Source organism: Opisthorchis viverrini, assembly GCF_000715545.1.
Source record: "Opisthorchis viverrini unplaced genomic scaffold opera_v5_532, whole genome shotgun sequence".
Lineage (NCBI taxonomy): Eukaryota > Metazoa > Platyhelminthes > Trematoda > Opisthorchiida > Opisthorchiidae > Opisthorchis > Opisthorchis viverrini.
The window spans coordinates 195640-221081 of record NW_008752193.1 but is presented as its reverse complement, the minus strand read 5'-3'; the positions used below and the strand labels follow the sequence as shown (position 1 = coordinate 221081).

Below are 25442 nucleotides of genomic sequence, written 5' to 3'. Positions count from 1 at the left end.
GTACACTTTCGAAAACCCACGGGGCCCTTGGATTCTAGAAATTGCGTTATGTCACCCGATCCTATGACTATTTCCCGGCTTAGCTTTTCTGGGTCCAACATCGGTGTTTACATGGGTGCTTCATTATCTATGGTAGGGCTAACTGAGCGAGAAGTACGTTTGCATTTGTAACCGTAACATGTCCCATTACCAGGGATATAAACGTGAATAACTTGAGTTTACACTTTCATTTCAGCTTCATCGTCGAAGGAAGCTGGGTAATGGAAAGGCAAATTGAGCAACAACCTTTTATGGTCTCATAAAGCCGTTAAATAAATAGAACGATTTCGGCAAAGTCTGTTTTATACTTTTCAAGCGCTGGCATTGCAGAGCGATAACACACGATTATGATGAGGAGGGACCTTTGTTGGCCGTTGGATTAGGCTATCACGCATAATTAAGGCCTCATGAACTTCGGTGCGCACATTCATGAGCCTAGCACTTATGATAAGTTGCCCAAGGGAGATAAAGTAAGTAGGGTTGTAAGCATTCAGGACCGTCGTTAGACGTTAAATTGGGCAACTTTGTATAGCTGAGTTCTCGTTACAACATGCAATCACGTCACGAATTGAAACCAACGTCATCACCGTCTGCTTCACGGCACAGGCTGATGGTGGACAAGGCCACGAAGGTGCCAATGTCAACTCAGAGGTAGTTTGGGATTCCGGAGCCACTTTGGTCTCGTAGAAGGCCGGCTGCTTAGGCCAACGAGGACTGTAATAACACATTCTCTGTTGGGATAGGGTTTCGACGCTAACCTGCAAATGTCCGACGCAACAAACGGCCTGGGATAGCAAGAGAAACGACGCGCGTAAAATTATCATTGGTAAACAGCCCCGAAATCAAGGTCATGAAAATCAGCCTTGCCACACAATCTGCTTGAAGGGTATGTCATGGACGTCGACTTTGTCTACACTATCGGGTCAATTTCCCTCATCAAGACTATGATTCCGGACGATGGGTTGCTGAGCAAATGCAAGCACATTGTGAATTTTTGGACCGCAAAAATTCCTGAAATGACGTTTTGCTTGTGATAGGAACAGATATCCCAGAAGCCCATTGGATTATTGAGCAGTCTTCGTTCCTGGAAACCCCCCGCATCTGACGGCCTTGGAACAGGCTTTCTTCGGGCTGGAAGCTTGCTGGAACCCTGACGTCTATCACCATACGTTTCATCTATCTGGAGCAGCCTTTTACTCGTTATGCTCGGCTTTTACTCCAAGAACGGTTGCTGATGACAACGGAAATGCCTCCAAGGGAAGGACAGTTTATGTAGTAAGGGGGAACCCTTACGTAGATGATTGCCTCGCATCAATGGAATTCGTTGATATAGCCAAGAAGCCAGTTTATGAATTCGGCTCGATGTTGAGTCTAAGCGGATCTCGTTTGCATAAGTGGGGAAGCAACGATCCAAAAGTTTTCAGTATCAACGTAGTAGCAAGCGAGCTTCCGAGCTGGTTGACCTCGTTGGTTACCATCCCATCAACGTCCATCTCCAACCACTTTACCAGAATTTGGTTACCAGAGATGGTTGACCGTCAACTTAACCTTCAACCGATTTCACAGTTCGGTTACCATCACATCAATGTTTACCTTCAACCACTCACATAATTTGTTTAATGCATGCACACCCACTGTTTCACTCCATTTTTTATTGTCATGAACATTCGTTCCACGACCATCCGAGGTTATTGGAATCTTCTCCTAGGACAAACAATGTAAGCGCATCTTCACACACAACGTGAACTTATAGATATGGGGAACAACGACAGCAGGATGCCGACGATCGCCAGTGCACACAGCGCCTTGAACACGCACGAGTTACTGTGCAGGAAAAGCCTGGGAGCAATATCGTTTCGGATTAAACGACAAAGAGCAGGCCAGATTTCAACACGCTCGGTCAAGGCCTGCATTCATTTCAGCTGCGTCGTACAAACCTAGGCTGCATCTACTACGGCTTATCAAACGAAGAACTCAATATGTCTCTTTCCTTTTTGAAATAGCGTCTCTGGTAGCCACAATATATAACTGTTTATTATTAGTGTTATTCACCTTCTGACAATCATTCAAAAAAGAGGAAAGCACTAACAACCTCTACACTATTTGAATTTGCAGTGCTGGTCTGTCAAAACTGGATGCTTCCTGTACAAGGTCGATGTGACAGATATCATAGCGGCCAAATTTGGTATGTTTTTCTTGCATCGCTTCACTTTACGGCCCCATCGGATTCGTGTCCATGCTTCTACTTTGACACAAACGATTACTGGGTCTGCGTGAGATGAAGTGTGGCTGGGATGAGTGCTTTGATGCAGCCAAGAAAGGTTTGTAAATATTTTGGTAGTGTGACATACAAAGACTTGAGGCGCGGAAAATACCTCGATTCATCATACCTATTGAGTTTATTGTACATTATACTGAAACGTGTTTTTTGTGCCAAGAAGTCAACTGCATCTAAACACGCAAAGCCTCACAAACGTCTGTTGATACCAAATCTACGTCGGATACTCCCAGAGTTGAAGGCCGTAATGGGCGCATGCATGCCCTGTGGAGCAGCTAGAACGCATAGCGGTAACGACGCTATCCACCGAGGATAACACGAATAATTTATTTCCCGGTGAGGAATGGCAGTCTATTGATGATAAGACTACAATTTCAGTTGGATGAGACAGCTCATGACCTCGCTCTTCTGGCGTCCTTTTTGCTCTTCCAGCAAGGCATTCATAAATCCGTAGCCATCGAAATGTTACCTTCACTGTTGGCTTGAGGTTGCCTACCAGCTTCATACAATCTCCTGGGCAAAGGGCGTCGCGATCAGTACTTTTAAAGACACCTTCCTGGGGTTGCCCTTAAAGTCAAATTCAGCTATTGCATCCACCGCGTTACAAAATGAAAATAACGGCAACATGCGGGAGTATGACCATGAAAATCTAAAGGTGCTGTATAGGAGGAAAAAATCTGCCAGTGAGCATAAGGAAGATGAAGATTTATTTGATAAGCGCGTTGGGTCAGATGAAAGGCTGAGGTATGACGGTGAAGGGGAGATACTAAGAGGAGGTTTGTGAGAAAAGGGTAACTGAAACTTGGAAATCAGGACAGTGGATTTTGACTCAAACTTGGAGGAGGCATTGAACTTTTTCCCTCAAAGGACAGGGGTTCCAGTGGCAGAGGTCGTGGTTGCCCCAACCGTGGAAGTCACGACAACGATTTAAGACATCATAGTGGAGGCCGAGCTTTGAAGTAATGGCCATATTCGAGAAGTTTTAGTAAAGACTATCGTATACGGTTAGGCGCGGTGTAAATCATGACTACCTGGAAGGAGCAGAAGGCAGCTGTTTGCTCACCCACCCTAGGCACATGCCGCAGATTGATGGAGGCGTTTATGGCTAAAGAAACTGCACCATCTCGATGATCTCATTCTTGCATGCAGCGGATTGAGTTGGTAGGTTACGGGAAGCTATGCTGGCTTTTGAGGCGATGTGCATTCCTTCCTTCTATATCTTATGTTGTACAATGAAATTCCCCCTTTTTGTTTCTTCGGTTTTGCGCCCGTACCAACCTTGTTGATCTTGACGTGAACGTAAACCATTCTTCGGCATTGTCATCAGGTTGTTTAATTAAACACGTGGTTTCGCTATCTTGTAAAAATGAGTCAGTGTAAACTTTGGTAACCGTCAGGAATTAGCGGTTTCTTAACCGGTGTACCAAAGCCGGCATAGTTTTACACGTGCAGACGTAAACTGTTCGCTTTTCTTCAGGGGTGAACATAACCGGACGTCCGATAACCATGCCATCCACTACCGGAAGGGTTTAGAGATTGCATTTGCGAGCCGGACGTTGGTGTTCTAAAAGAACTTACATGAAACTGATTGTTGTGTGTGCTTGATCAAAATTTACTGCATTCGGGAACGGCGTTAGTCGCTGTTATCTGGAGAAGCGTATGTAGTTTCTGTGACCTTCCTCTGACTGCAGCACAAGCACGTGTCCGTTTTCCCAAAACGTCGCCAGCGCCCAAAGCATAATGTCTGCCGCAGTAAAACCCAACTATGCGGCGCCTACTTGCAGTGTATGTAATCCGTTGTTACGTTTATTCGCCATTTTTCCTGAGCTTAAACTACATTGTGTAACTGTCGTACACATTTTTCAAGGCGTTTGCTTTGTTGCACCAACAATTACATCAATGGAAAAATGGCACCAATGCACAAGTTTTTCCGCGCGACTTTCTGACTTCCTGCTGGATCAGTAGATTTATGCTCCATCGAACTGTTTGCTGACTGGTGAAGCAGTGGGACTAGATCTCTGTGTTTGTGAGAACTGTTAAACGTCACATTGACTCCCTGTGACATCTTTTTAGCTGAGACTAACTTTCCTATCGTGGAATCTACCACTCCCACGTGAATCATCATTGGAAAACTTCTACAAGTGGATATTTCCTTCACAGCCGGTTACCTCGTTGTAATTGGTGTGGTGGTCTATTGGATCCACACATTCGTTAGTCCTTAGCGGTTGTTTATTCTTTTCTTAGTGTGGTTTGGTTATTTTGTATTTGTTTAATTTTTATTTGATCAAACACGCTCATAAGGTCCTAAGTCCGCTACATACTCGACTGAGCTGGTCGACACTTCCGGCAGTAGCTGTTTGTATCCTGAGTGGTAAAGATGTTGCCAAACTTACCAGTCACAAACTGTCGCACCTCACACGACGGCAAATTTCAGTTAGCCGTCGATTAACCAGAAGCCGATGGTGCAAAATTTTGACAACCGTTGTTTGTGTTCAAGAAAAGAGGTGACTGTCAGGTGGTTTATTTGACTCTGTAGACAAAACCGCACTGGACAGCCGTTGCTTCGCCTACTGTGTTTAGCAGATACGCTCAGCCTACTACTTTCTTCGGTTTCCATGAATTTTCGTTGGTGCTGGTCTGCTGCATTTGTAGTACATCTATTCGTAACGCAAAGCAGCGTTGGTGCTTCGATTACTGGATGAATGTACAAATGCCACATAGTTAACCTTCACGTATTTATTTAAGGCTTCCTCAAATACCGCGAAGTATGGATAGCATACAGCCCCCAATTTCGCAACAAACGCTTGTGAAGGCATTTCCAAAGCCATAGTACAGCAAGTTAGATGTCGGGGTCCATTAGCCGCATAATGCTCTTAGCTACGTAACGTTTTGGGATTGGATTAAAGACTGTTGCGCCATTTTCTTGCGTATGTGCCCAAACCGAAGACCATCCTACTCTAGTTTCATAGTTCTGCAGCTCACCAAGTTCCATTTTCTACTGAAGCAACCACATCTCTAGCGGAAATGTCTGGTGGAATAATCTAACAGCATCGCTGAGACATCGAGATGCCTAGACGGGGTTCGAAAGTTTGGACCGGTACCCTGAAGTCAATTGCCCGATCGCTTTAGCCCATCAGAGACGCATCATAGCCTACGAAAATTAAATGCAATTGTGCGAATACTGAGTGCCTTCAAAGTGGAATGTGCGCTTTATATTTCGAATGGGGATTAGTCAAAGCAAATCGCAAAAATGACAGCAGCTGATGACGCTTTTCGAACCGATCACGTATGCAGCAATGCAATATTTCGACGAAAATGTTTCTTTTGTTCATAAGGATTTTGCGGAAAAATGCATTGTGCCTCCAAGGCGTGGTGGTGTGGCCTTTTCAAACCACTGGCTTTCTTAACAAGCTTTCTACGGGAAATATTGAACAAACCATTTCGATTCATTCTAAGAACCACGTTTCACTTTGAAGTCTTCGGAAAATCTCAAGACGTTCGCCTACATGGTATAGGTGTAAGACCTGTTTGTTTTTCTATATCATTCATGAAACAAGCTGTCACAATTTATTGATTGACTGGAGGCGTTTCAAATTTACACATTAGTTACCGTGTCCGACCCTCTCCTGGTCGTGCTCTCCTGGGTTACCCTATCACCATTTGGGAATGGAGGAAATATTTCTTGCTTTTTGCGACGCTGCTAAGAAAGGATCAAGAACCTGTACTGACAAAACATTAAAGAAGATCTGCACAGATTGCCAGATATATAATAGGAATCTGAACGCTAATTCTGTTGATATCGCTTTCCGGAAACATGTGGGAAACCAGAAACTGGATGTGGATTTCAACAGTTTTATTAGATTCATCGAAGGTGCACTCGGTGAAGCATATGCGAAGTCGAAAAACATTTCAGTTGAACAGGCTGTAGCCGAAATTAAAGAAAAAATAATGCAGGGAAACCCGAAAGCTCATGGCGCCACCAAAGTTAGCAGCGATGCCGCCACTGCTCGTCTTACCGATGTGAAAGGCTACACTGGTGCCCATAAAGAAAGGTTTGATCTGGAAACCGGAAAAGGAAAGGGAATCGAAGGTCGAGAATATCTAATGGATCAAAATGCGGCCGCCGGTTATGTCAGCGGATACAAAGGAAAAGATACATATGATCAGAACAAATGATGTTTTTTACCGATATGTTAAGTTATTCGCGAGCAGTACATCTAATTTTATTGATTTCATCCCTGCAAACTTTTCTGTTTTCTGACGGTTTTTCATAGATTCTTTGCGGGGTTTTAAGCAGATGTCCGATAATGTAAATGGCTGGTGAGTTCGATTGACACTTGGTACTAAAGTGGATTAATGTGACACATTTGGTGCTTGTGTTATTATTTGTAGCTTGGGACTTAGTTCTGGTGTACCGAAATCTACTAATCATAGGCAGAAGACAAATGTTTGCGAATACAAATCCTTAATCGGGTAGGTTGCATAATTTGTTTGCCGTCATTCATCTTGCCTTTGAAGCCTTGGTTTAAGTTATCAAGCAATGAAAGGAAACACCCTCAGGTTACCTTCCTGGGCAACTCTGGTTGATAATGATTCTACAAAATTTCTGTTAAATTTATTTTCGTGCTGCACATTCCAGACCGTAGGTTGATACTGAAGTCCTTTTACTGACAAAATTTATAATACTGAAGACTGATTAACAGTTCGGTTTTACTTTCTCCACATAGATTTTACATCCTTAAAAGCATGAAGAATATTTCGCAAGTATTTGTCGGCTAAAAAGCAGAACATGTTATACTATCGCAGTATTTACCGGGATTAACGCAGTACAGGTGGGATTTGCATTTTGATGTACATAATAATAATTAGCCAAGAAAGTTTTCCAAACATACCATATTTGTGGTAGATTACCTAACTGTCGGTATAGTTATAGTTTATATATATATAGATATATATATAGTATAGTTCAATAAATTTACAGGCGTATGTTCAGTCGTGCGCTAAGTACAGTCAGCTGCAAAGCGTGCGCGACATGTAGATAGTACAACATACAACATTCGTCTCTTCGTAGCAGCGTATGTGAAAATTCATGGACATACTTCAATGAAACCAGCGAAACTTTATTCGTTGACCATACTGTGGTCGTAATTGCAGGAGAAATAACGGAAATCATGAGGACAGTTCGATGGGTTGCCCATTAGTTGTAATTTAATCTCCAGGAAGACTTTTCTTAAGTGAGCTTGAATGGGGTTGAACAAAGTGTTTAATAACCAAACAAGCCAAAACGTGAAAAATGTTCCACTTTGTTCAGACAAACAAATAAAACCGGTGAATTTTTTAGTTTGCATGGGATAAATTATATGATTGTCTGATTACGATAATGGTTGATCATAATCAGCATTTTTTGTTAATGCATTTTGCTGTGGATAATTGCGAGACTTGTATTTTTTACGTTCACCTTACTCTTGATTAAAAAGCCAGCCTCCATTCTTGACACAGTTACTTTCGTGAGTCTTTTTAAAATTTCAGCGATGTGGATGGCATGCCTGATTCCTTGAACTACAATTCATTAATTGTCTCGATCGTGATGATTGGTGGACCTTTTAAACTCCAGGTGCATAGTCAGGGCCCAATCAGTTTCTGAATGTCGACAGTAGAGCGTTTTATCTTTGTTGCGTAATCATGGTAAGCGTTCGCGTGTTTGCGTTGATATCAATTTAGGAGCATTATTAGGACATTTTCATGACGGTCATCACTGATCTAAATCAGAACATTACTCTGTTTGGTAATAAGGTAATTTGAAATTAATACCCGGTTTAAAGAAGGTTGCCCAAACGTCAACGGACATGCGGGTCCAGAATGCATCGGAAAGGTAGGATCGGATAACTCACAGAACCCGATCAATATATGAGTACTTTTAGTACATTTTACAGCGGTAAAGTTCCTCTCGTTGTGTTGTTTGTAAAGGATTTATGAAGACTCCTGTCAAAAATTGAAACATCGTTAGTTTAATCCGTCTTTCATAAACACCAGTATTTTTGGGTGTCTGATTGACAACCCATTTTTCCCTGTGCTACGCATCACTAAAAACGCACTGACGTTATCTTTTTCATTAGTAATTAGACGTTTGCAACAAATTTGCCCATCTTAGTGAGCTACAAAGATTTAAGCTCAGAATTATAAGGTCGGAGACAAAATAATGATTTTGATTTTAAAGCCAGCAGTGTGATTTATTTAATAGTATGTAATGCTAGACGGATGGGAAGAGGAAAAAACAGTCCCGGAGAGCATGATGTAGGCAGCGTAATACTAGCCCACACGGTCCGCAGGTCACGCCAAACATATCCACGTGCACCAAACCAGCTTGAGAAATTAGGCAACGTAGCCTAGATTGCGAAGCCGGCAGAAATACTTACACGGCGCTTCAGAGTCCTGGGCAATCTAGCTACTCGTCAGCGTCAGGGATTTTAAAGCATGGAGGGTGCTGTTGCACCCAAACGATGAGTAAAGAAAGATTCTACACTAGTTAAAAGTTTGCCTACGGACACGTGAAACGTTTTCTTCCAAGAATCACAGGAGTTATGTCCACAAACTATCTAACTTGACGTACCATACTAAAGTTATTAAAATTTTCTCCCTGGTATCTTAACTATTCCGTCGTTAGTGCAGCAGATAGCGGTTGGCTACAGAGGTTTGATTTGAGAATCCTTGGTAGGATAACGCAGTCAATTTCAACAATGTACGGAATTCACAAAATACACAAATATGACCGCCCTCTTTACTCTTTCATATAAATATGCGACTCAACATACCACGAAACAGCTTAGTTCCTGCCCTACACATTTGAACCAAGTCATCATCGGCTTTATCTGTTTACTCTCAGGAGCAACTTTTGAATTTTCTAGACTAAATTCTGGGCCTAAATGTTTAGAACCGTCATTTGTATTTTTCAAATGTTTATTTTGTTCTTACAAACGTTCTGCTTCCAGAATGAGTTGATTAACTGCATGACTATATTGAGAGGTTTGGTTCACAACTGGCTGCTTGTCGCGCTTATAAAAGTACGCCTATAGCGTTGTACTTTTAAGGTACATTGCAAATTCACTGGAGGAGTATGTCGCCAGGTTGGTGAGCTGGCAATGAGCTAGTTTCTCTGCTCACTAACGTATCTATGTAGGAAACGACGTTTCATCAAATGAAAACTTGAGTAATTTCCTTAATGAAAATATACAGCGATATCTCAAATATTGTGCCAACTGGATCATGAGACGGCCTGTGTGCAGCACATTTAGTTGTAGAATGTCATAAACGAGAGATTCATTTGAGTCTCTCGTGAAAACCAAATTGATTTGCAACTGAGTGTATTTCTCGAAAACAGTCCAATTAGGGTTCACGTAGAAACTCGCAAAATGCGCCTACTTGAGCCCAATGAGGGGCAAAACCGGCCGTGGGCTGTCGAAGAGTTTTCAGTAACCTTGTGGGTAGTTTTCCTCATAAAGTGTCATTAAATTTGTGAGCCAGTCAGGGCCGTAGCTTTTTCTTACCCCATGCTGATGATACCTTTTTCTTGATGGAGCAGTTAGTGACAATCTCCAAATACAGCGTCAATTCAGCAGGGTCCATTAAACAATCAGTTTTACGTGCAAGGCTGGAGATGAAAACAAACTTCACTTCCTTGACTTACAACTAACTAGATAGTAGAATGCATCATTAAAATGTCAGTATATCAAAACCAAATACAGACTGTAAAGGTATTAAGAGTTTTGTGTCCTTACAGCAGAAGTGCAACTTAGTTCTTTTAATCTGTTGGTAAGACCCAGGATAATTTAGTTCTGTGGCAGTATAGAAAATGAACTAAGGTTTAAGATCAACATGCTCAAACGAGACCGGCGCCTAATCAAATTAACTAGAAAACATAATCCGTGGACCAAAACAGTCACTGATATAAAATATAGACGGGAAATTCATTTTCATATGGCGCTTTTTCAGGAAAACTTTACAGTTGAACAGATGCGGCGTGTTTACTACAGCAGGTATTCCCACCTGACGACCAAGGAACCCAGGTTCCAAAAAATTATGGTCAAGCTTAAAAAAATAAAAGCCTGATGTTCCGGACCAATATATACTTTCTTATTCTCTTATAGTGCGGCGCTTGACAGAACAAGTTTGATAGCAGTATCTCAGCTGGCTTCAAAACGTTTAGACAAAGAGCATACGCAGTGCAACTGTGGTTCATCTGGTTGAAATCAAACAGAAAACAATCCAAATATTTTAAGCGAATCAGTCGAATGTCTTAGCTATACAAGAACTGATTTTTGTCGCAAGCTCCATTCATGTGACAGATAACATCTGCTACCATTTAATGGTGGTGAACTGAAGTAAGCAGACAGAATTTTTCCTCGATGGATATCTCAGTGTTTTGAATCTTTGGCCTTCAACAATAATAAAGATTGTATGTGGTCTGCAGATTGAGTGATGAGTTTTTAATGGATACTTGATCCACTTGACAAACGAGAAATCAGACCTTCAAAACAAAACAACAGCTTTTTGGGCAATCAAATAAACTGCAAGGTAACAAAGCCGCAACAAGATTTGAACAGGGACAAAGTGCACGCCAGTTCTTACTGGTCAAGTCATGATGACAAAATGTTCCAGATGATGCACGGACAACTTTGCTCGAAAAATACATCTCGTTATACCAATCCCATTGAATCTTCTGGTCTGTCGTTTATTGCCAAGAACTTCATTGAGTCTCTTCCGAACAGTGAAGCGGAAAAACGAGGAAAAGTGCATCATAAGGCAGAATAGCATAAACGCCATTACATGTAATGGTGAACAATAAATTATTAATTCTCTCATTATTGATATTCATCGACTGGGTGGTAGCTAAACTACAGTCAGTATATCGAATTGTGATAACCATTATAACTGCACCAGGCTTAATCCATAAGCCGTAAAAGGACACAATAGGTAACGGGCCATACAAGAAAGCAATTTGGCTTACAACAGATATACTCTAATTTGTAACCCAGTAAACCGGGACCGAGAGTTCGGACAACACGGTATGTGTGATAACTTTGTTTGAGTGAGGTTTCACGGTGTAGAACAACAGAGTGCAGTCAGCTAGTGATTAATGGTTACTGTCATTTGCTGTTTCATAGCGCTGGTGTTTTCTCATTGGTCTCATCACTCCTCATGCTCGGGCTTTGAAGTGTGACGTCTGTTGAAACACGGTATTTTTTCAATCAACTTGACTTCGCTACAAAATTTAGGCTGCGCAATTAAGGACCAGCAACTCGTCAATGATGTGGTCAACTAAGTGAGAGCTATGTCATCGACCATCGGGTAAAACTTTAGTATCTAATTGAGGCATTTGGTGGAAAAGCGCAGTCCTAATTTACTGGGTTACTAGGTTTAAACCACGCACATCCCGACCATTTTAACAGTCTTCTGGCGGTTAAGATACTAAAAATATAAACCAGCTCTTTATAATTCTAATTGTTTTGCTACTAACTGAGGTTGACTACGGTACGCAAAACGTTTATTTATTGAAAAAATTCCGCAATTATCTTTACAACTCCATCACACAAATTTAGGTAGATTTACACAGGTCATAATTCATTCGGCTCCATTTTTAAAGAATGTGCTGCAATGTTCTAAAACTAATGATAGCGTGTTTTGCATTGTACTGTGTACTCTACTGAGTTTAAGAAATCTACCGCTGTGAATTAACGTCAATACATTTCAGTCTTTGAAACATTGAGCCCCAGTCTCAAGTTTACCGATGACGTAGCAAGCAATATTTTTGGAAAAGTGGAACTAACTTATTAGGGTTCAAGGGCACAGAATGGAAAACCAGGCAGTGATCGTTGCTGGGGATCGCAATATAAAAAATACACGCTTTCTCGATCAACAGTCCATTGCTGTTTATAACCAAACGCTCACATTATGAACTCTTCTTATTGTGAAGCGATCAGTTAGTCTTATGCGCTGCCAGATTAAGTAGCATTTTAGTGAGCAAAACCTATTGGGACTGGAGCGGTCGGAAAGCAAACAGATTGATGGAGTCTAGTTCGAACTTCCTGAGGAAAGCGAATTGTTCACCGGCTGGTCATAATCACTGTTACCATGGCGATACCAAACTAACAACCGCGTTTTTCTTTGTACGATGTAGAAAATGAGAATCTCGGAGACGCTCACAAGATGAAGTAAAAACCATCTATCACTTATACACTATATTGTAAATGGTCCCGATCAGGCAATCTCGTGAATGTGGTCTAGACTGAGAGAAACATGATACGGGTTTTTTCCGCTGGGTTATTTGCTTCCTCTCCAGGTTTCCAACGGGCTTTCTCTGATTTACTTTGATGCTTTGTAAGTGTAATTAGCGTGTTACCTGAGGACGTCTGAAGTAAATCCGAGTGAGTACTCTCTGCAGATAAAGTTACTCACACAAGATTGTAAAGAAAAATTTGCAACAGGCTCATCACTGACAAACTTATGGGCCCACCTAAAGCTTATGCAATCAGTACGGACATGAAGACCGTTGGCTGCGATTGGTGGTTGTATTATAAAAAAGTTGCATAGCCATTTGAGTGCAGTGCATTGGTCTGTATTCCGGTAATAAATCTGTATCTCACCCCAAGATACTTTTTATCAAAAACAGGTGCATTCGAGTCACAATCGGCGGGAATAATATGTATCCTGGGGTTAGTACAGTAGCTGATGCAGTTCTTCATGACATTCATGAACCTTTGGTCAATTTATTTTGTTCCTTATTCCAAGTGCACAATCTTTGATCACTTTTTTTATTCAACCGGATCCGAAACCATCAACAGCGCTATCACTTTATCTTGTTATTCATCTAATAATTTTCTGCACAATTATCACTGATGGGCGATAAACTAGTCAGTTTTACTATGATTCATCTTACCTTACAGGCTAAAAATATATGTTAACTGAATACTACATGAATACAACTAGTCAAGTTCTATCATTGACAAGTTAACGTTTATTGACAGTTGTTGGATTCAACAAATATTGTTTGCAACGGCCAATTAGTGGCGCTGGGTTTTACTAACTGCACCAGCGTATAAGGTGAGGATATTTGCGACGAGACGGAGAACAACAACAACAACAACAAAAATTCAGCAGGCGAAAATATGGCCGCATAAGACCGCTGGAGCAATCAGCCGAGATGTGGTCCACGAATAGCTCAAGTAGATGAAAACAGGCATGATAAGAGGTAGCCTTTCATATCTCGCTGATACTGAAAGATGTTACAGTTCGATTCACTTAGCCCACTACTTCATTGTTCTTGCGTAAGTCACTGAGTTGTGGTTTGAACGACTTCGGACCGAAAAAACCACACTTAAATGATAAAACTTTATAAATTTTGTGGGGCTTGCGGGATATGTATTGTTCATATTCCCATCACTCTCGTCTGAACAGATGTCATCCTTTCCCGTTCTCTTCTTGGACGAGTCAGGCACACCAGTCACATTGCTCGAGCGTGAACACGATCGTCTGTTCGGACGCGGAAATTCAGATGCGTTCAACGTGCGCTGGTGAAGTAGTGGTAACAAGTTCATCTCGTATGCCAGGTGTTCGGGGTTCCAAACCCGGTATGGTCATTGAATATGCACTGATGGTGAGCTCTCATAAGAGTGAAATCTCAGTCCAATGCTTCATTCTCTATGGTATTGGATCATCAGAATAATTATACTGGCGTAGGAGGTCAACTGTTAAAACGAGAGTATTGAATGAATTCCTATGAACTGGGGAGTCTGTGGTGCGTTATTCAGTTGGTATTACTAACATGTTATGGATCCTTACGTCTTTTTAGATAAAGGAAGCAGTATCCTCATATTTTTTATCTGGATTTGATATCCATTAAGATTTTTGTATAAACCAAATGCGTATGCTTACGTTTAGCATGTTACGTACCTCAGTAATGCCGAGTTATTTCCCGGTTCGAAATTTACATGTGATAGAGCAAGCGCCTGGATAAAAAATCCTCGCATTGTACAGAATTAGGCTACAAATTTCTTGAATAACATAGGACCTAACAATTTGTTCATTTTTTACCCTGTCTATTGCAAGAACCTCTTGCCTAGTAGGTTACGAGTAGATAACACCGATACAAGTTGGGTAGTTCCATCTGTAAACAGTTCGAAAAACCGAAGTCGCATTTAAACAGCTGTTAATTTACGGATTCATTCAACTGCAGTATTTTGTATGTAACGGATATCAAGATAGGGCTTTCAGAAAGTTAAGAAGTTCATCTGATTCCACTGAGGTCCTGAATGCTGAGAAAATGGGACGAAGTAAATCAAGCAAATAGCTTCAGGCTTATTGATATTTTTTATAAGCTGTGAGTTCCAATCAGTAACGTAACCGTATGATTATTAGTGATAAAGCAAACTTTATAATCAACAGACAGATTTATGCAGGTTTTGTAGGCACAGTTGTACAACAGAAAACGGTTTTAAACAAAAATTATTGATTTTGGGTGCCAGTTTGGTGTGTAAAACGAGAAAGCTAGCAATGTTGAATGGTATCCTGGAATTTAGTGGGTATATTAGGCATTCTAGAGATGATAAGTTCGGACGGATAGAACGGTAATGCATTCCACCAAAACATTTACATGACACATACCCCACATTTTTCTGTTTCATCACCTTGGATAACTGTGCTGGCAAACTTACAGTACGGGTCTCGACCAGATCAAAACCTGCACCAGCCTACCGAGTGTGCATAGGTTCAGAAGCGTATTACCCAAAACTCTCTAATCAATGAAAATCAAAAATTTTCCGTCAAAAGACAACCCAGTCGCTGCATAAAAGAGAGGAAAAGCGATTTGTGGTGGTTCTGAGGTATCATCGTTGAAATGGTGATATTTGACGGTGCTCCACGCTTGCATCATATCTATGTACCGTCCAGGTTTTCATCTTTCGGCACGTTTATGTCAGTTCATTACAGCCGTATTCAGATGGCTAGTAGTTGCGGATCAAATATCGTCCTGTTACACTATGCAGTATCAGACTGCGATGATAAACAAGGTTGATCTCGTTGTGTTCTCACTAGATGAAGTTTACTCCGTATAAATATGTGACGTATGACTTCGTTTCCTGAACGCTTAGCTCTGGAATCCAAAAAATTCAGAGGTCCGACTAACGGCTAATAAAGCTGGAAATAACTGGTAGATGATCATAAATGTTGTGGGCGTATAGAGAGCATATTGACTCCTCTGGCGGAAAAAGCATTGGCCATTGTGTCAACTGGTATTGATCGCTTACGCCTTCTTTCTCGTGCACACTGCTCTGAGGTCTTATTGTCTTCCCACTCCATTTAACGTTGCTGGGCTCATCTGTGTGATCTGTCAATATTTCGTCAAAATAACTTAACCAGAAGACGATTCGTTAGTTTCTCGACGCATACAGCTGAGAACACAGCCGTACAACCCGCAGGAGTGGCCAGGGGGAGAACAAAGTAAATGTATACTGTGCAGAATAACATGTTTGTACGTAAACCGAGGGTTAAAATTGATTGTTGACATTATTTGAATTGATCTACTTACTGCACCAATGTTCTTTGCGGATAAACGGATTCCACTTTTACTAAAGTCACTGCTGGGTGGATGGGATTATACCTGAACGAGATCATCTTACAGAAAGAATTGCGATGTGACTTCGTTATACATTCTCTCAGGCTAGATTGGTGGCCATTTTAGTCACCGTCAACCCACAATATGATGTTCCCAAATTAACCATTTCATTTACGGTAATCTGCAGGACTAAACATCCCACAAAGGTATGGAGGTCGCCCGCCGACATGTCGCCACCTGGAGAACAGTGCCCGGCTGGATTCTACTAATCTTCACTTCTGAAGAGTGGGTGACGTCTGGTATCCCCGCTAAGTGCATGTGCACCGCCATGCTGTCCCATCACCTGCAGTCGAAAGTTATACAGCTGAAACAATATGTAAAATGTTATTGCTTTGAATCCCCTGAGTGGTAATTAAGGTTTTCACTTCTGTTGATCACCAAGAAATATTAAACACCTTTGTGGGCCTTATTCGTAGAACACCACTACCTGCAAGGCTGGCGGAACTCACGTAACATGTTCCCAAACAGTGAAAACTACTATCTAGAATCTAAGATGTATTCATCCTTTTGGTAATAAGAAATAAATTTCAAATAGAATCAACGAGGTGAACTGCATGGTATATATTTTTTCAACCCTACAGAAATGAGATCATTGCATTTTCTCAGTAGAATATTGGTTGATTAAAATTATTGGTTGCTGTCGCAGTATTCTCTTTACTATTCTCTCTATATTCAGTCTGATATCCTGAAACCCGTAATCGAACCGTGCATGCCTATTTTTGGTATATATCTAAAAATAAGACACATCATGTACATTTTTACCAGCAGAAACAGTTCAAACGTTGTTGCTTCTTTAAAATAAGGCACATCCCTAGCCCAAGTCCTGGACGGTAGGTCAAAGTCGAATATGATCCCATTTATTTTTATGGCCGAGTCAGTCTGGTTTTGATTGAGAAGTTACCATATGTTGAAAGATAAACCATCGACTGGATAACAATATAAAACTCCCCTCATCGGTCTGTTGTAATAGTTATGACTGTTTCAGCCCAGCCCAACACAGGCTTGTCGGGTGATGTAGAGCTGACACTGTACCTCGAAATACCCACAGAACTCTTGCTAACTTAACTCACTTTCAAGCCCCAGTACATCAATTAGCCTACCGGTGAAAGGAAGGAGGCCTTCGTTGCGGAGTTATTTATTCGAAAATGCCAACCGACCGGTTACAGACCATTGAACAGGGAAGCGAAACCCCAATCTGCATCTCAGTTACAAAAACTGGACACAGATCTTCTCCCGAACGAGTCTTCCTAGAGATTCATTGCCTCCAGCCATTCGTCGGTCAAATGCAAGCAAATGGTTTAAAGTGGCCCCACGAATTCCGCAACAGAATTCCCTTTTTCAAGTCGAAGCAGAGCGAAATTCTACGAAGAACACACAGTACCCGCGTGCCTCCCGATCAGTAGTATCACCGTCACACACCTCCACCCCTTAAAGCTCGTTCGCATACCATCGATTTCCATTTCCCTCCGTCAGGTCGGCTTCGGCAGCGGATCTACTCGGCCGCTCTTCAGGTGTATCATGCCACTTGCGAAGCTGCGTCCCATTCACTACTTTCGATCCCCGACCATCTTGAATGGTATAGACGTTCCCCCGGCGGTCGGTGACTACAAACGGTCCTTGCCATCGACTGCCCAGCTTCCGCGACCCCAGTCCACTCCTTCCAGGATTCTGGTGATCCTTCCACTTGACCTTCGTGCCTATGGGGAACGTTCGGACCTTTCTACTTGCCGTTTTCTGCCTAGCCCTTTCCTGAACGGCGGTCAAATTTTCTCGAGCTCTCTTTCTTTCTTCCTCTAGCTCCTCCGGAGACAAGCGTGTTGCCGGCCACAACCCAATTTCCTGATCAACCGGAAGGCGCGGATGTCGACCGTACATTAACATAAACGGGGACTTGCCTGTGGTTGACTGCGTGGAAGCACGATGAGCTAACAACACCATTGGCAAGTTCATTTCCCAGTCACCTCCTTTGGCCGCAAGCCACTCCTTGATCGTTCGGTTGTTACGTTCGGTCAGGCCATTTGTTTGCGGGTGGTATGGTGCCGTCCTTAGCCGTCTGATACCCAGCTTCTGCAAGCAATTACGAAACTCTTCGCTCTCGAAGCAAGGCCCCTGATCGGTTAGGATCATTTTTGGCACCCCATGGTTGGCCACAATGTGATGCATTACCACTCCGCTGATCGTCGTCGCCCGCTGATTCGGCACGGCTGCCGCCTCAATCCATCGCGACAGGTGTTCTGTCATCATCACGATGTATTGGTTCCCACTGGTTGTCACCGGAAAGGGGCCCATGACGTCAACTGACCACAACTCGCCGATTTCTGAGACAGGAATGGGTTCCATGGGATGGGTTGCCCCTGTCGTATCCGCTTTCATTAGTTGACAACGCTTACAGGACACCACATAATCCATCACCTCACTTCTCATCCCGGGCCAGTAGGCCCTCTGCCGAAGTAGGTCGTATGTCTTGGTGCACCCTGTATGTGCCATCTCATGGCATTCAACGATGAGATTCCGTCTCAAGACGCGAGGTATCACGGGCAGCACAACATCTGAATCAGTGGCGTTCCAGGAAATTATGCCAGCTTCATTCAGCCTCAGCCGATCAAAGTGACTCTGGAACGCTTCTAATTCCTTGTCTCCCTCTCCGTTCTCAATGTTCCTTCCATCCAACAAGGCGGCTGCAACCTTTTGTAACACCGGATCCTGCCGTTGGAGTTGCACCAACTTTCCGGGATCCAGTTCGACGACGAGGCCATTGGCTCCAATCATGATCTTGGGGACCTCATCTTCAGCCTCTGGCCTTGACAGCCAATCAGCCAAGTGGTTCTCCTTCCCCGGCACGTGCTGGATTGTGAAGTCGTACTCTTGCAACCGGAGTGCCCAGCGTGCGAGCTTCCCGCGAGGATCTCTGGTGGTCCTGATCCACTCCAGGGGTTTGTCATCGGTTTCGACATGAAACCTTTGCCCAAGCAGATATGGTCTCCACTTATCCAGGGCCCAGACAATCGCTAAACATTCCTACTCAATGGTGGAGTACTTCTGTTCAGCGTTAGTCACGACGCGACTGGCATATTCGATAACTCCATTCCTCTGCTTTAGGACTGCGCCGATACCGCGATCACTGGCGTCCGTTGCAACAATGAACATCTCTCCGACCCTGGGAAGTTTGAGGGTCAGTTGCTGATCCGACATCCGCGCTTTGGCATGCTCGAAAGCTTCATGTGCTTCTCCGGTCCATTCGAATTTGCGATTTTGACCGAGCAAATCGTACAGTGGCGCAGCAATTGTGTTGAAATCCTTAACGAACCGGCTGTAGTATGCTGCTCGTCCAAGAAACTGTCGTAGAGACCGCTTTGGATTGGGAACAGCACAATCCCTGATCTTTGCCAATTTTTTGGGCAGTGGGCTAACTTCTCCCTGACCCACTTTATGCCCCAGCAGTGTCGCCGAACTCCGAGCGAGCTGTGTCTTGGCTTCATTTATCCGCAGACCAGCCTCCCGGATCCGCTCCAACACAGCCTTCAAGTGAACTACGTGCTCTGGTTCCGAATTGCTGTACACAACGATATCGTCTCCGTACACGGCAACATTCTGGAGTCCCTTGGTTACACGAAGCATCAAGCGCCGGAATGTGAATGGTGCCCCGGACAAACCAAACGGCATTCGTCTAAATTGATATTGGGTGTCCCCAACCGTAAACGCCGTTTTCTCCCGGTCCTCCTCCTTGATAGGTAGTTGCCAATATCCGGAACGCAAGTCGAACACAGTAAAGTATCGGGAGTGCTGGAGGGAATCGAAAATCTCTGCAACCGAAGGCACAGCCACAACCCGATTTACGGTCAGTTCATTCAAGCGCCGGAAATCCACGCAAAATCTGTATTTTCCGTTCGTCTTCCTTACAAGCACAACTGGGGAATTGTACGCACTGTTGGCTTCTTCGATTATACCGTTCTTCAACATCTCCTGAATCTGTCTATGGACCTCCTCCCGTAGATGGAGCGGCAACGGACGGGGGCCATAAGGTCGAAAGCGTTCTGATGACAGAGGAATTTCGTGTTCAATCCACGGGCAGAAGCCAAACGGATCCTCATCGCCCGTAAACAGCTCGGAATATTCCTCAACCACGGCCCGTATTGACGATACATTACAAGACGGAAGTTTCCGGACACACAGCTCCCTCACGACAGTGCCTGGATAGCCTTCAAGCTTGATTGCGCCATACTTTGTCACCAGCCTTCCCTGCTTTAGGTCAATCACGGCATCTGTGCCCTTGAGAAAATCAGCTCCCAGTATTGTCTGCTCTACGTCTGGGCTGATCAGGAACGCGTGCTGCACGGACTTGTCGCCTAGGCGTACCGAGTGCGTTGACAATCCGTCAATCTTCAATCGATATCCGCCAACAGCTCTCACGGCTAGCGCGCACGGTCTGTATTCAGCCTGGTTCCCTCTTTGCCTCAGCGATACGCCTGCTCCGGTATCAATCAAACATAACTCCTTTTTCCCGTCTACCTCGACAATGGCTTGTATGGTAGCTTGTGTCATTGCGCTAATCGCGACCCACCCAGGAAAAGAGGAGTACTCTAAAGATTTATTGTGTACAAGCGATCGGTTACGGGGACACTGATTCTTCCAGTGGCCAGGCTTGCCACACATGTAGCACCGGCTGGTTTGAGCGTGCCTCCGCGATTCGGTCTTCACGGCTGCCAGCTGTTCGGTGAGTTGGTCCATCCTGGTCTGCAGTTCCTTCACTGATGCAGCATCCCTGTTCTCCTGCGACTGCAACGTGGCCAGTGGTTCCTGGGGCAGCTCCCGGGCCAGACGCACCAGCTCCTCCACACTCAACTGGCCAGTTGCTCGTGCCAACCGCAACTGGGCACCAAGCGCGGGCTGCACACCTTCGACGAACTGATCCGACAGCAACTGGTGTCGCGACACTCCGTCCAGCGTCGGCAAAGCGCGATCCAACAACTGCTGCAGGCCGGCGAAGAACACGGTCGGGTCAGATCCGGGTGCCATCCTGGCCGTCTTGAACCGCCTCATAGCCTCCTGGCGGTCGGCCGGTGTGTCGAACTCCGCTGCAAGGGCTTCCTTCGCGGCGGCCCAATCCATCTTCTGAGGGCCTCTTCTGGCCGCATCCAGGGCCGCCTTCGCCCGGCCCTTGAGGAGGGTCTTCAGCGCTGCCAACTTACCCCGGTCGGTCTCCAGCCCGGCAGCCTCCGCAACCTCCTCAAAGTCCTCCAGGAAGGTCCGAACATCCCCATCCTCAAAGGGTTGCGGCCATGGGATCTTCATCCTTATCCTGGTCACGGCACCAAGTGAAAGGAAGAAGGCCTTCGCTGCGGAGTTATTTATTCGGAAATGCCAACTGACCGGTTACAGACCATTGAACAGGGAAGCAAAACTCTAATCTGCATCTTAGTTACAAAAACTGGACACAGATCTTCTCCCGAACGAGTCTTCCTAGAGATTCATTACCTCCAGTCATTCGTCGGTCAAATCCAAGCAAATGGTACAAAGTGGCCCCACGAATTCCGCAACAGAATTCCCTTTTTCAATCGACGCAAAGCGAAATTCTACGAACAACACACAGTACTCGCGTGCCTCCCGATCAGTAGCATCACCGTTACACCGGTATGGTAACTGCTTGGGTTGGCTAGGCACTAACCAAGTGAACGACCAATAGTGCAAAGTGGCAAGTCCCCACACCACAACAGTCAACTAGGACAGCTGGGATGACAGTATTGGCTCTGAACTGTCTCATAGTGTGATCAAGGAAGGCTCACTATCGTCCTCAAGTCGGACTTCAATACGCATCCGACGCACATAATGGTGAGCATGACGCGGTGAAAATTCCCATTTTCATACGGCGTTGGTTTTAGTCTGGAATTTTTTTTTAAAGAAAATACTGATCCAAATTTTTCAACGTTGAGTCACTAGTTTTATTTAATCTTCTTATACTAATGCTAGGACAAAATACGTCTACATCTGTAGAGATAGCTCAACAAACTCTGAAGTCAACTTCTACAATGCACATGCGATTGAATAACACAACCATCTATAGATAAGTTTAATGAACGCACATATATCTTTTTATACCAAATTTGTACGCAAATAATTGTTCCGTTTACTTCATGATTTTCTGTTATTATGGGTTATTATTCTCCATAGGGATTTGTAGTAGTTTTCATTGGCACTGTAAGGAATCTACAAAACTCGCCAGCAACTTACTACTGGCGTTTCCACACTTAAAAATTAATTGGCACAGGGTGTTTCCCAAGTTTTCCCAAGTTTTAAAAATTATTTTTGTTGCGTAAGCAAGGTTGTACCTCGTCACCTTAGGATTCTACATTTTCAACCGTTTCAGTATACGCGTGAGTGATCTGTTTCAGATCTGCTTTCTTCATCCACTCTAGATCACGAAAGGCCACAAAGTTTCCAAATTGGTCCACTCCAGCTTGATTTATTTCAAAAAGGTGTGCTCAAAATGACTCTATTGGGAACAAGAACTGGTAGGTCGTGCGTTTTGGTTACCATGGCCAACCTTAGAAGAGTTGTCGTAGCAACGTTCCACTAGGTTGCCTGTAGTAACCAATATGTCGAATGCAATTTATTCCTGACGGTTTTGTGGCCCAAATAAGATTGAATTTTACGTATTTAGAGTTTTCAGAGAGTAAATCGTATGTGAACAGGGAAACTGCTTTTTGGAGCAGTTCATTTTTGATCCTTCCTGTGAATTGGTCATGGTGTACTGTTATTTGCGAAGGCATTCTCCATTCAAGGTCAGCATTGCACCAATTAGATGGGGTGTACTTCTATAGAGACGTGACTCAACATATATGGCGAGGAACAACCACTACAAAGTTGTGCAGTAACATACCCAGTAAAAATTCGATTTGCTCGGCAGATCAAAATCCATTGGCAACCTACAGACATTTTTTTGTTCCGATTGTGCTCCATCTGGTAGAGATGATACTCAGTCAATAGTTTGCCTAGGTTCGCTATCATCATGAAAATGTGGTGTTCATAAATACTTCGTTACTTAAAGTAGTATGATGGAAAGAGTACAGCGGGCTTTAAAGTAATCTCATGATTGTATCACACTTTAACCGAAGGTTTGGCAAGGATGCTACCTCAGATTTCAGTTGGGCAAAAGTCCAAGCTATGGGATTACCGTACCCAGTACGGTAAGTTTGTAGTCTTCAAGAGGCGACTGGATAGAGACTTCTCGTTAGCTCTTTGTCGGGCACCAGTTCGCCTTAGGGAGTATTTAACACCATGCTGTAAGACTGAAGCTAACACAGGAACAGAACTGTGCATTACTAACCGCATTACTGACTAACAAATCGATAAAATGATCGCCAGTTTGGTCGAGTTTAAAGGCAGACGTAGATCCTATCGAAAATATGTCTTTCACTAAACCACTGCTGAATGTTGCTTAAAAGTTGTTACTCGTTAGTTTGTGTGTGACTGACGGTTGCGATCAATAAGTTCAACGGTTCAAAATCTAGTTGGCCCTTGTGAATTCGTGAGTACTTCGACAAGCCTGTCGGATAAGGATATGGAAATATACCTATTTCAGTCAGAGTGAACTAAGTGCTTCAAACCTCAACCAGTCACTTTGATGAGTCCTCTTCACTGAAAACCACATACCGCCATCTGTTAAGATTGTCTGCCGAAAATAGCTCCCCGCAGATACTCCAGATTTTTTCCTATTCTCCTCATAATAGGCTGTTCGGACATTTCAGCTGCCTCAACATTTTCCCTGAAATCACTAATAATCCCTGTCACGCAAATTTAACGTTTTCTGAATCTAATTCAAATTTTTGCCTTATGTCCTGAATTTTCTGAGTACTTGACCAACGCTGCGTCTTGTGTGCTTCTTCTTGGACTGTTTATTGTTATTCGTGTTTGTTTAATGTTTCTTTGTGCCCGTCGATTTTGGTGTAAACTTTTCTTCCCATCTGTCTTACACAGACTATACTGCTGTCACTGCACGTGATTTTGTAAACAGTCGCCGGTTCTTCGTCAAGTATACCCATTTACATACCAGCTTTTTCTTCGCGAGAAAATCACCCGGATTTCAGCTGAATCTATCCTTTATGATGGTCTACTTTAAATGAATGTTCCGAGCCAGGCAGCCTCAGTTTAAACTTGAAAGGATGTTCGACATAATGCAACAAATTGCACATACGTATAATACTACTCATAGGGTAGGTGAAATTTCCTCGAGAGCCCACAACCAATGTCGTTTTTCTTTGAGCTCTTTAGGTAGGCACAGTTTTCGAGTCACTGGTACTTTCCGCAGAAACTATCAAAATGCCTCATATGTTAGTGGTGTGTATGGATTAATACCAACACCGATGGGTCCCCATTCTGCCCTGGAACTTAAGTAAGTAAATAAATAACCAAACAGACAAACGCACATATAAATACTCGAGTTAAGGGAAAACAAGCTAAATAGAATAAATAAACAAATATACAAAACCAGTTTTTCTGCGTCCAGGACCAGAGATCTTACGCCTACTCTACTGAGGTTCCGCGAGCTCATACTTTAGCCAGCTGGTAGTGTCGACAGACAGGTCGTACGTAAAATGCCAACATTGTAAGAATTCGATTTGATATATTGAAAACATTCTTCATATACCGGTTAATTTACTAATAAAAGCGCTATAGGGTAACATATACTGGATCTCATGCTAAAGGAGAATAGACAGAACCATAACCAACTACCAGCAGTCAACAGTTAACCGAAGCGTACTGAAAGAAAATGACGGATATCATTCAGTTTCCCCGCCTGATTTCTGTCATCCCATTTGCTTTTACGTTGAAGATATATGTAAAAACTGCTCTCTTACCTGATTTATGATCTGTGATATCATGACAGATAATTTTACCTAGTGATAAATAATCACTCAGGACGGTATTTCTTAAACACCACGGGCATTTTGGTCCCAAATTTGTTGCGTATGTAGTGTCACTTTGGCTAATTAATCCCGAACACTAGGAGCCCAAGTTTTTTTGAAGAAGTTTGCAGTGAAGTCCGCATTAAAGCATATATTTTTATGGTTGAGTGTCTTGTGAATAATCGCATTTAGCACAGTGAAATTAAGGTCAGCCGAAATTTGGGGGATGTATGTGGTTAATAGAAGACTTCAAACTTGAGTTTTATTCCAAACCTGTTTGTTAAGTCCAGGAAATGTCCCTATATTTGTAGACAAACGTGCCATAAAAATTCCGAAATTCGCTGCTTACTAATTTTTAGGAAGCAAGCAAACAGTGGAGTTTAGAGGCACCCACTGTCCCAGTGAAACTTCTTACCGCGGCTCAACATTCCTTAGGAGTATCTGGCGCTACTCGCAAAGGCTGAGTAGTGCAGAAAAAATAGCATTTTCTGTTGAACGAGTCTGCAACCTAATTCATCACCCGAAATGATGCTATGGGAGTAGTGAGGGTGCCGCA

The 25442-nt window shown here is 43.3% G+C and overlaps 1 protein-coding gene across 1 annotated transcript; it reads right to left on the bottom strand.

Moving 5' to 3' along the window:
- Nucleotides 1-599: 599 nt before the first annotated feature.
- T265_15475 (hypothetical protein) lies at nucleotides 600-17071 on the bottom strand (the record flags this gene model as incomplete). Its single annotated transcript, XM_009178303.1, has 3 exons — nucleotides 600-824; nucleotides 5928-6014; nucleotides 17054-17071. Coding segments are annotated over 3 exons (330 nt in total), but the record flags the coding sequence as incomplete, so codon positions are not given.
- Between the last annotated feature and the right edge of the window lie 8371 nt (nucleotides 17072-25442).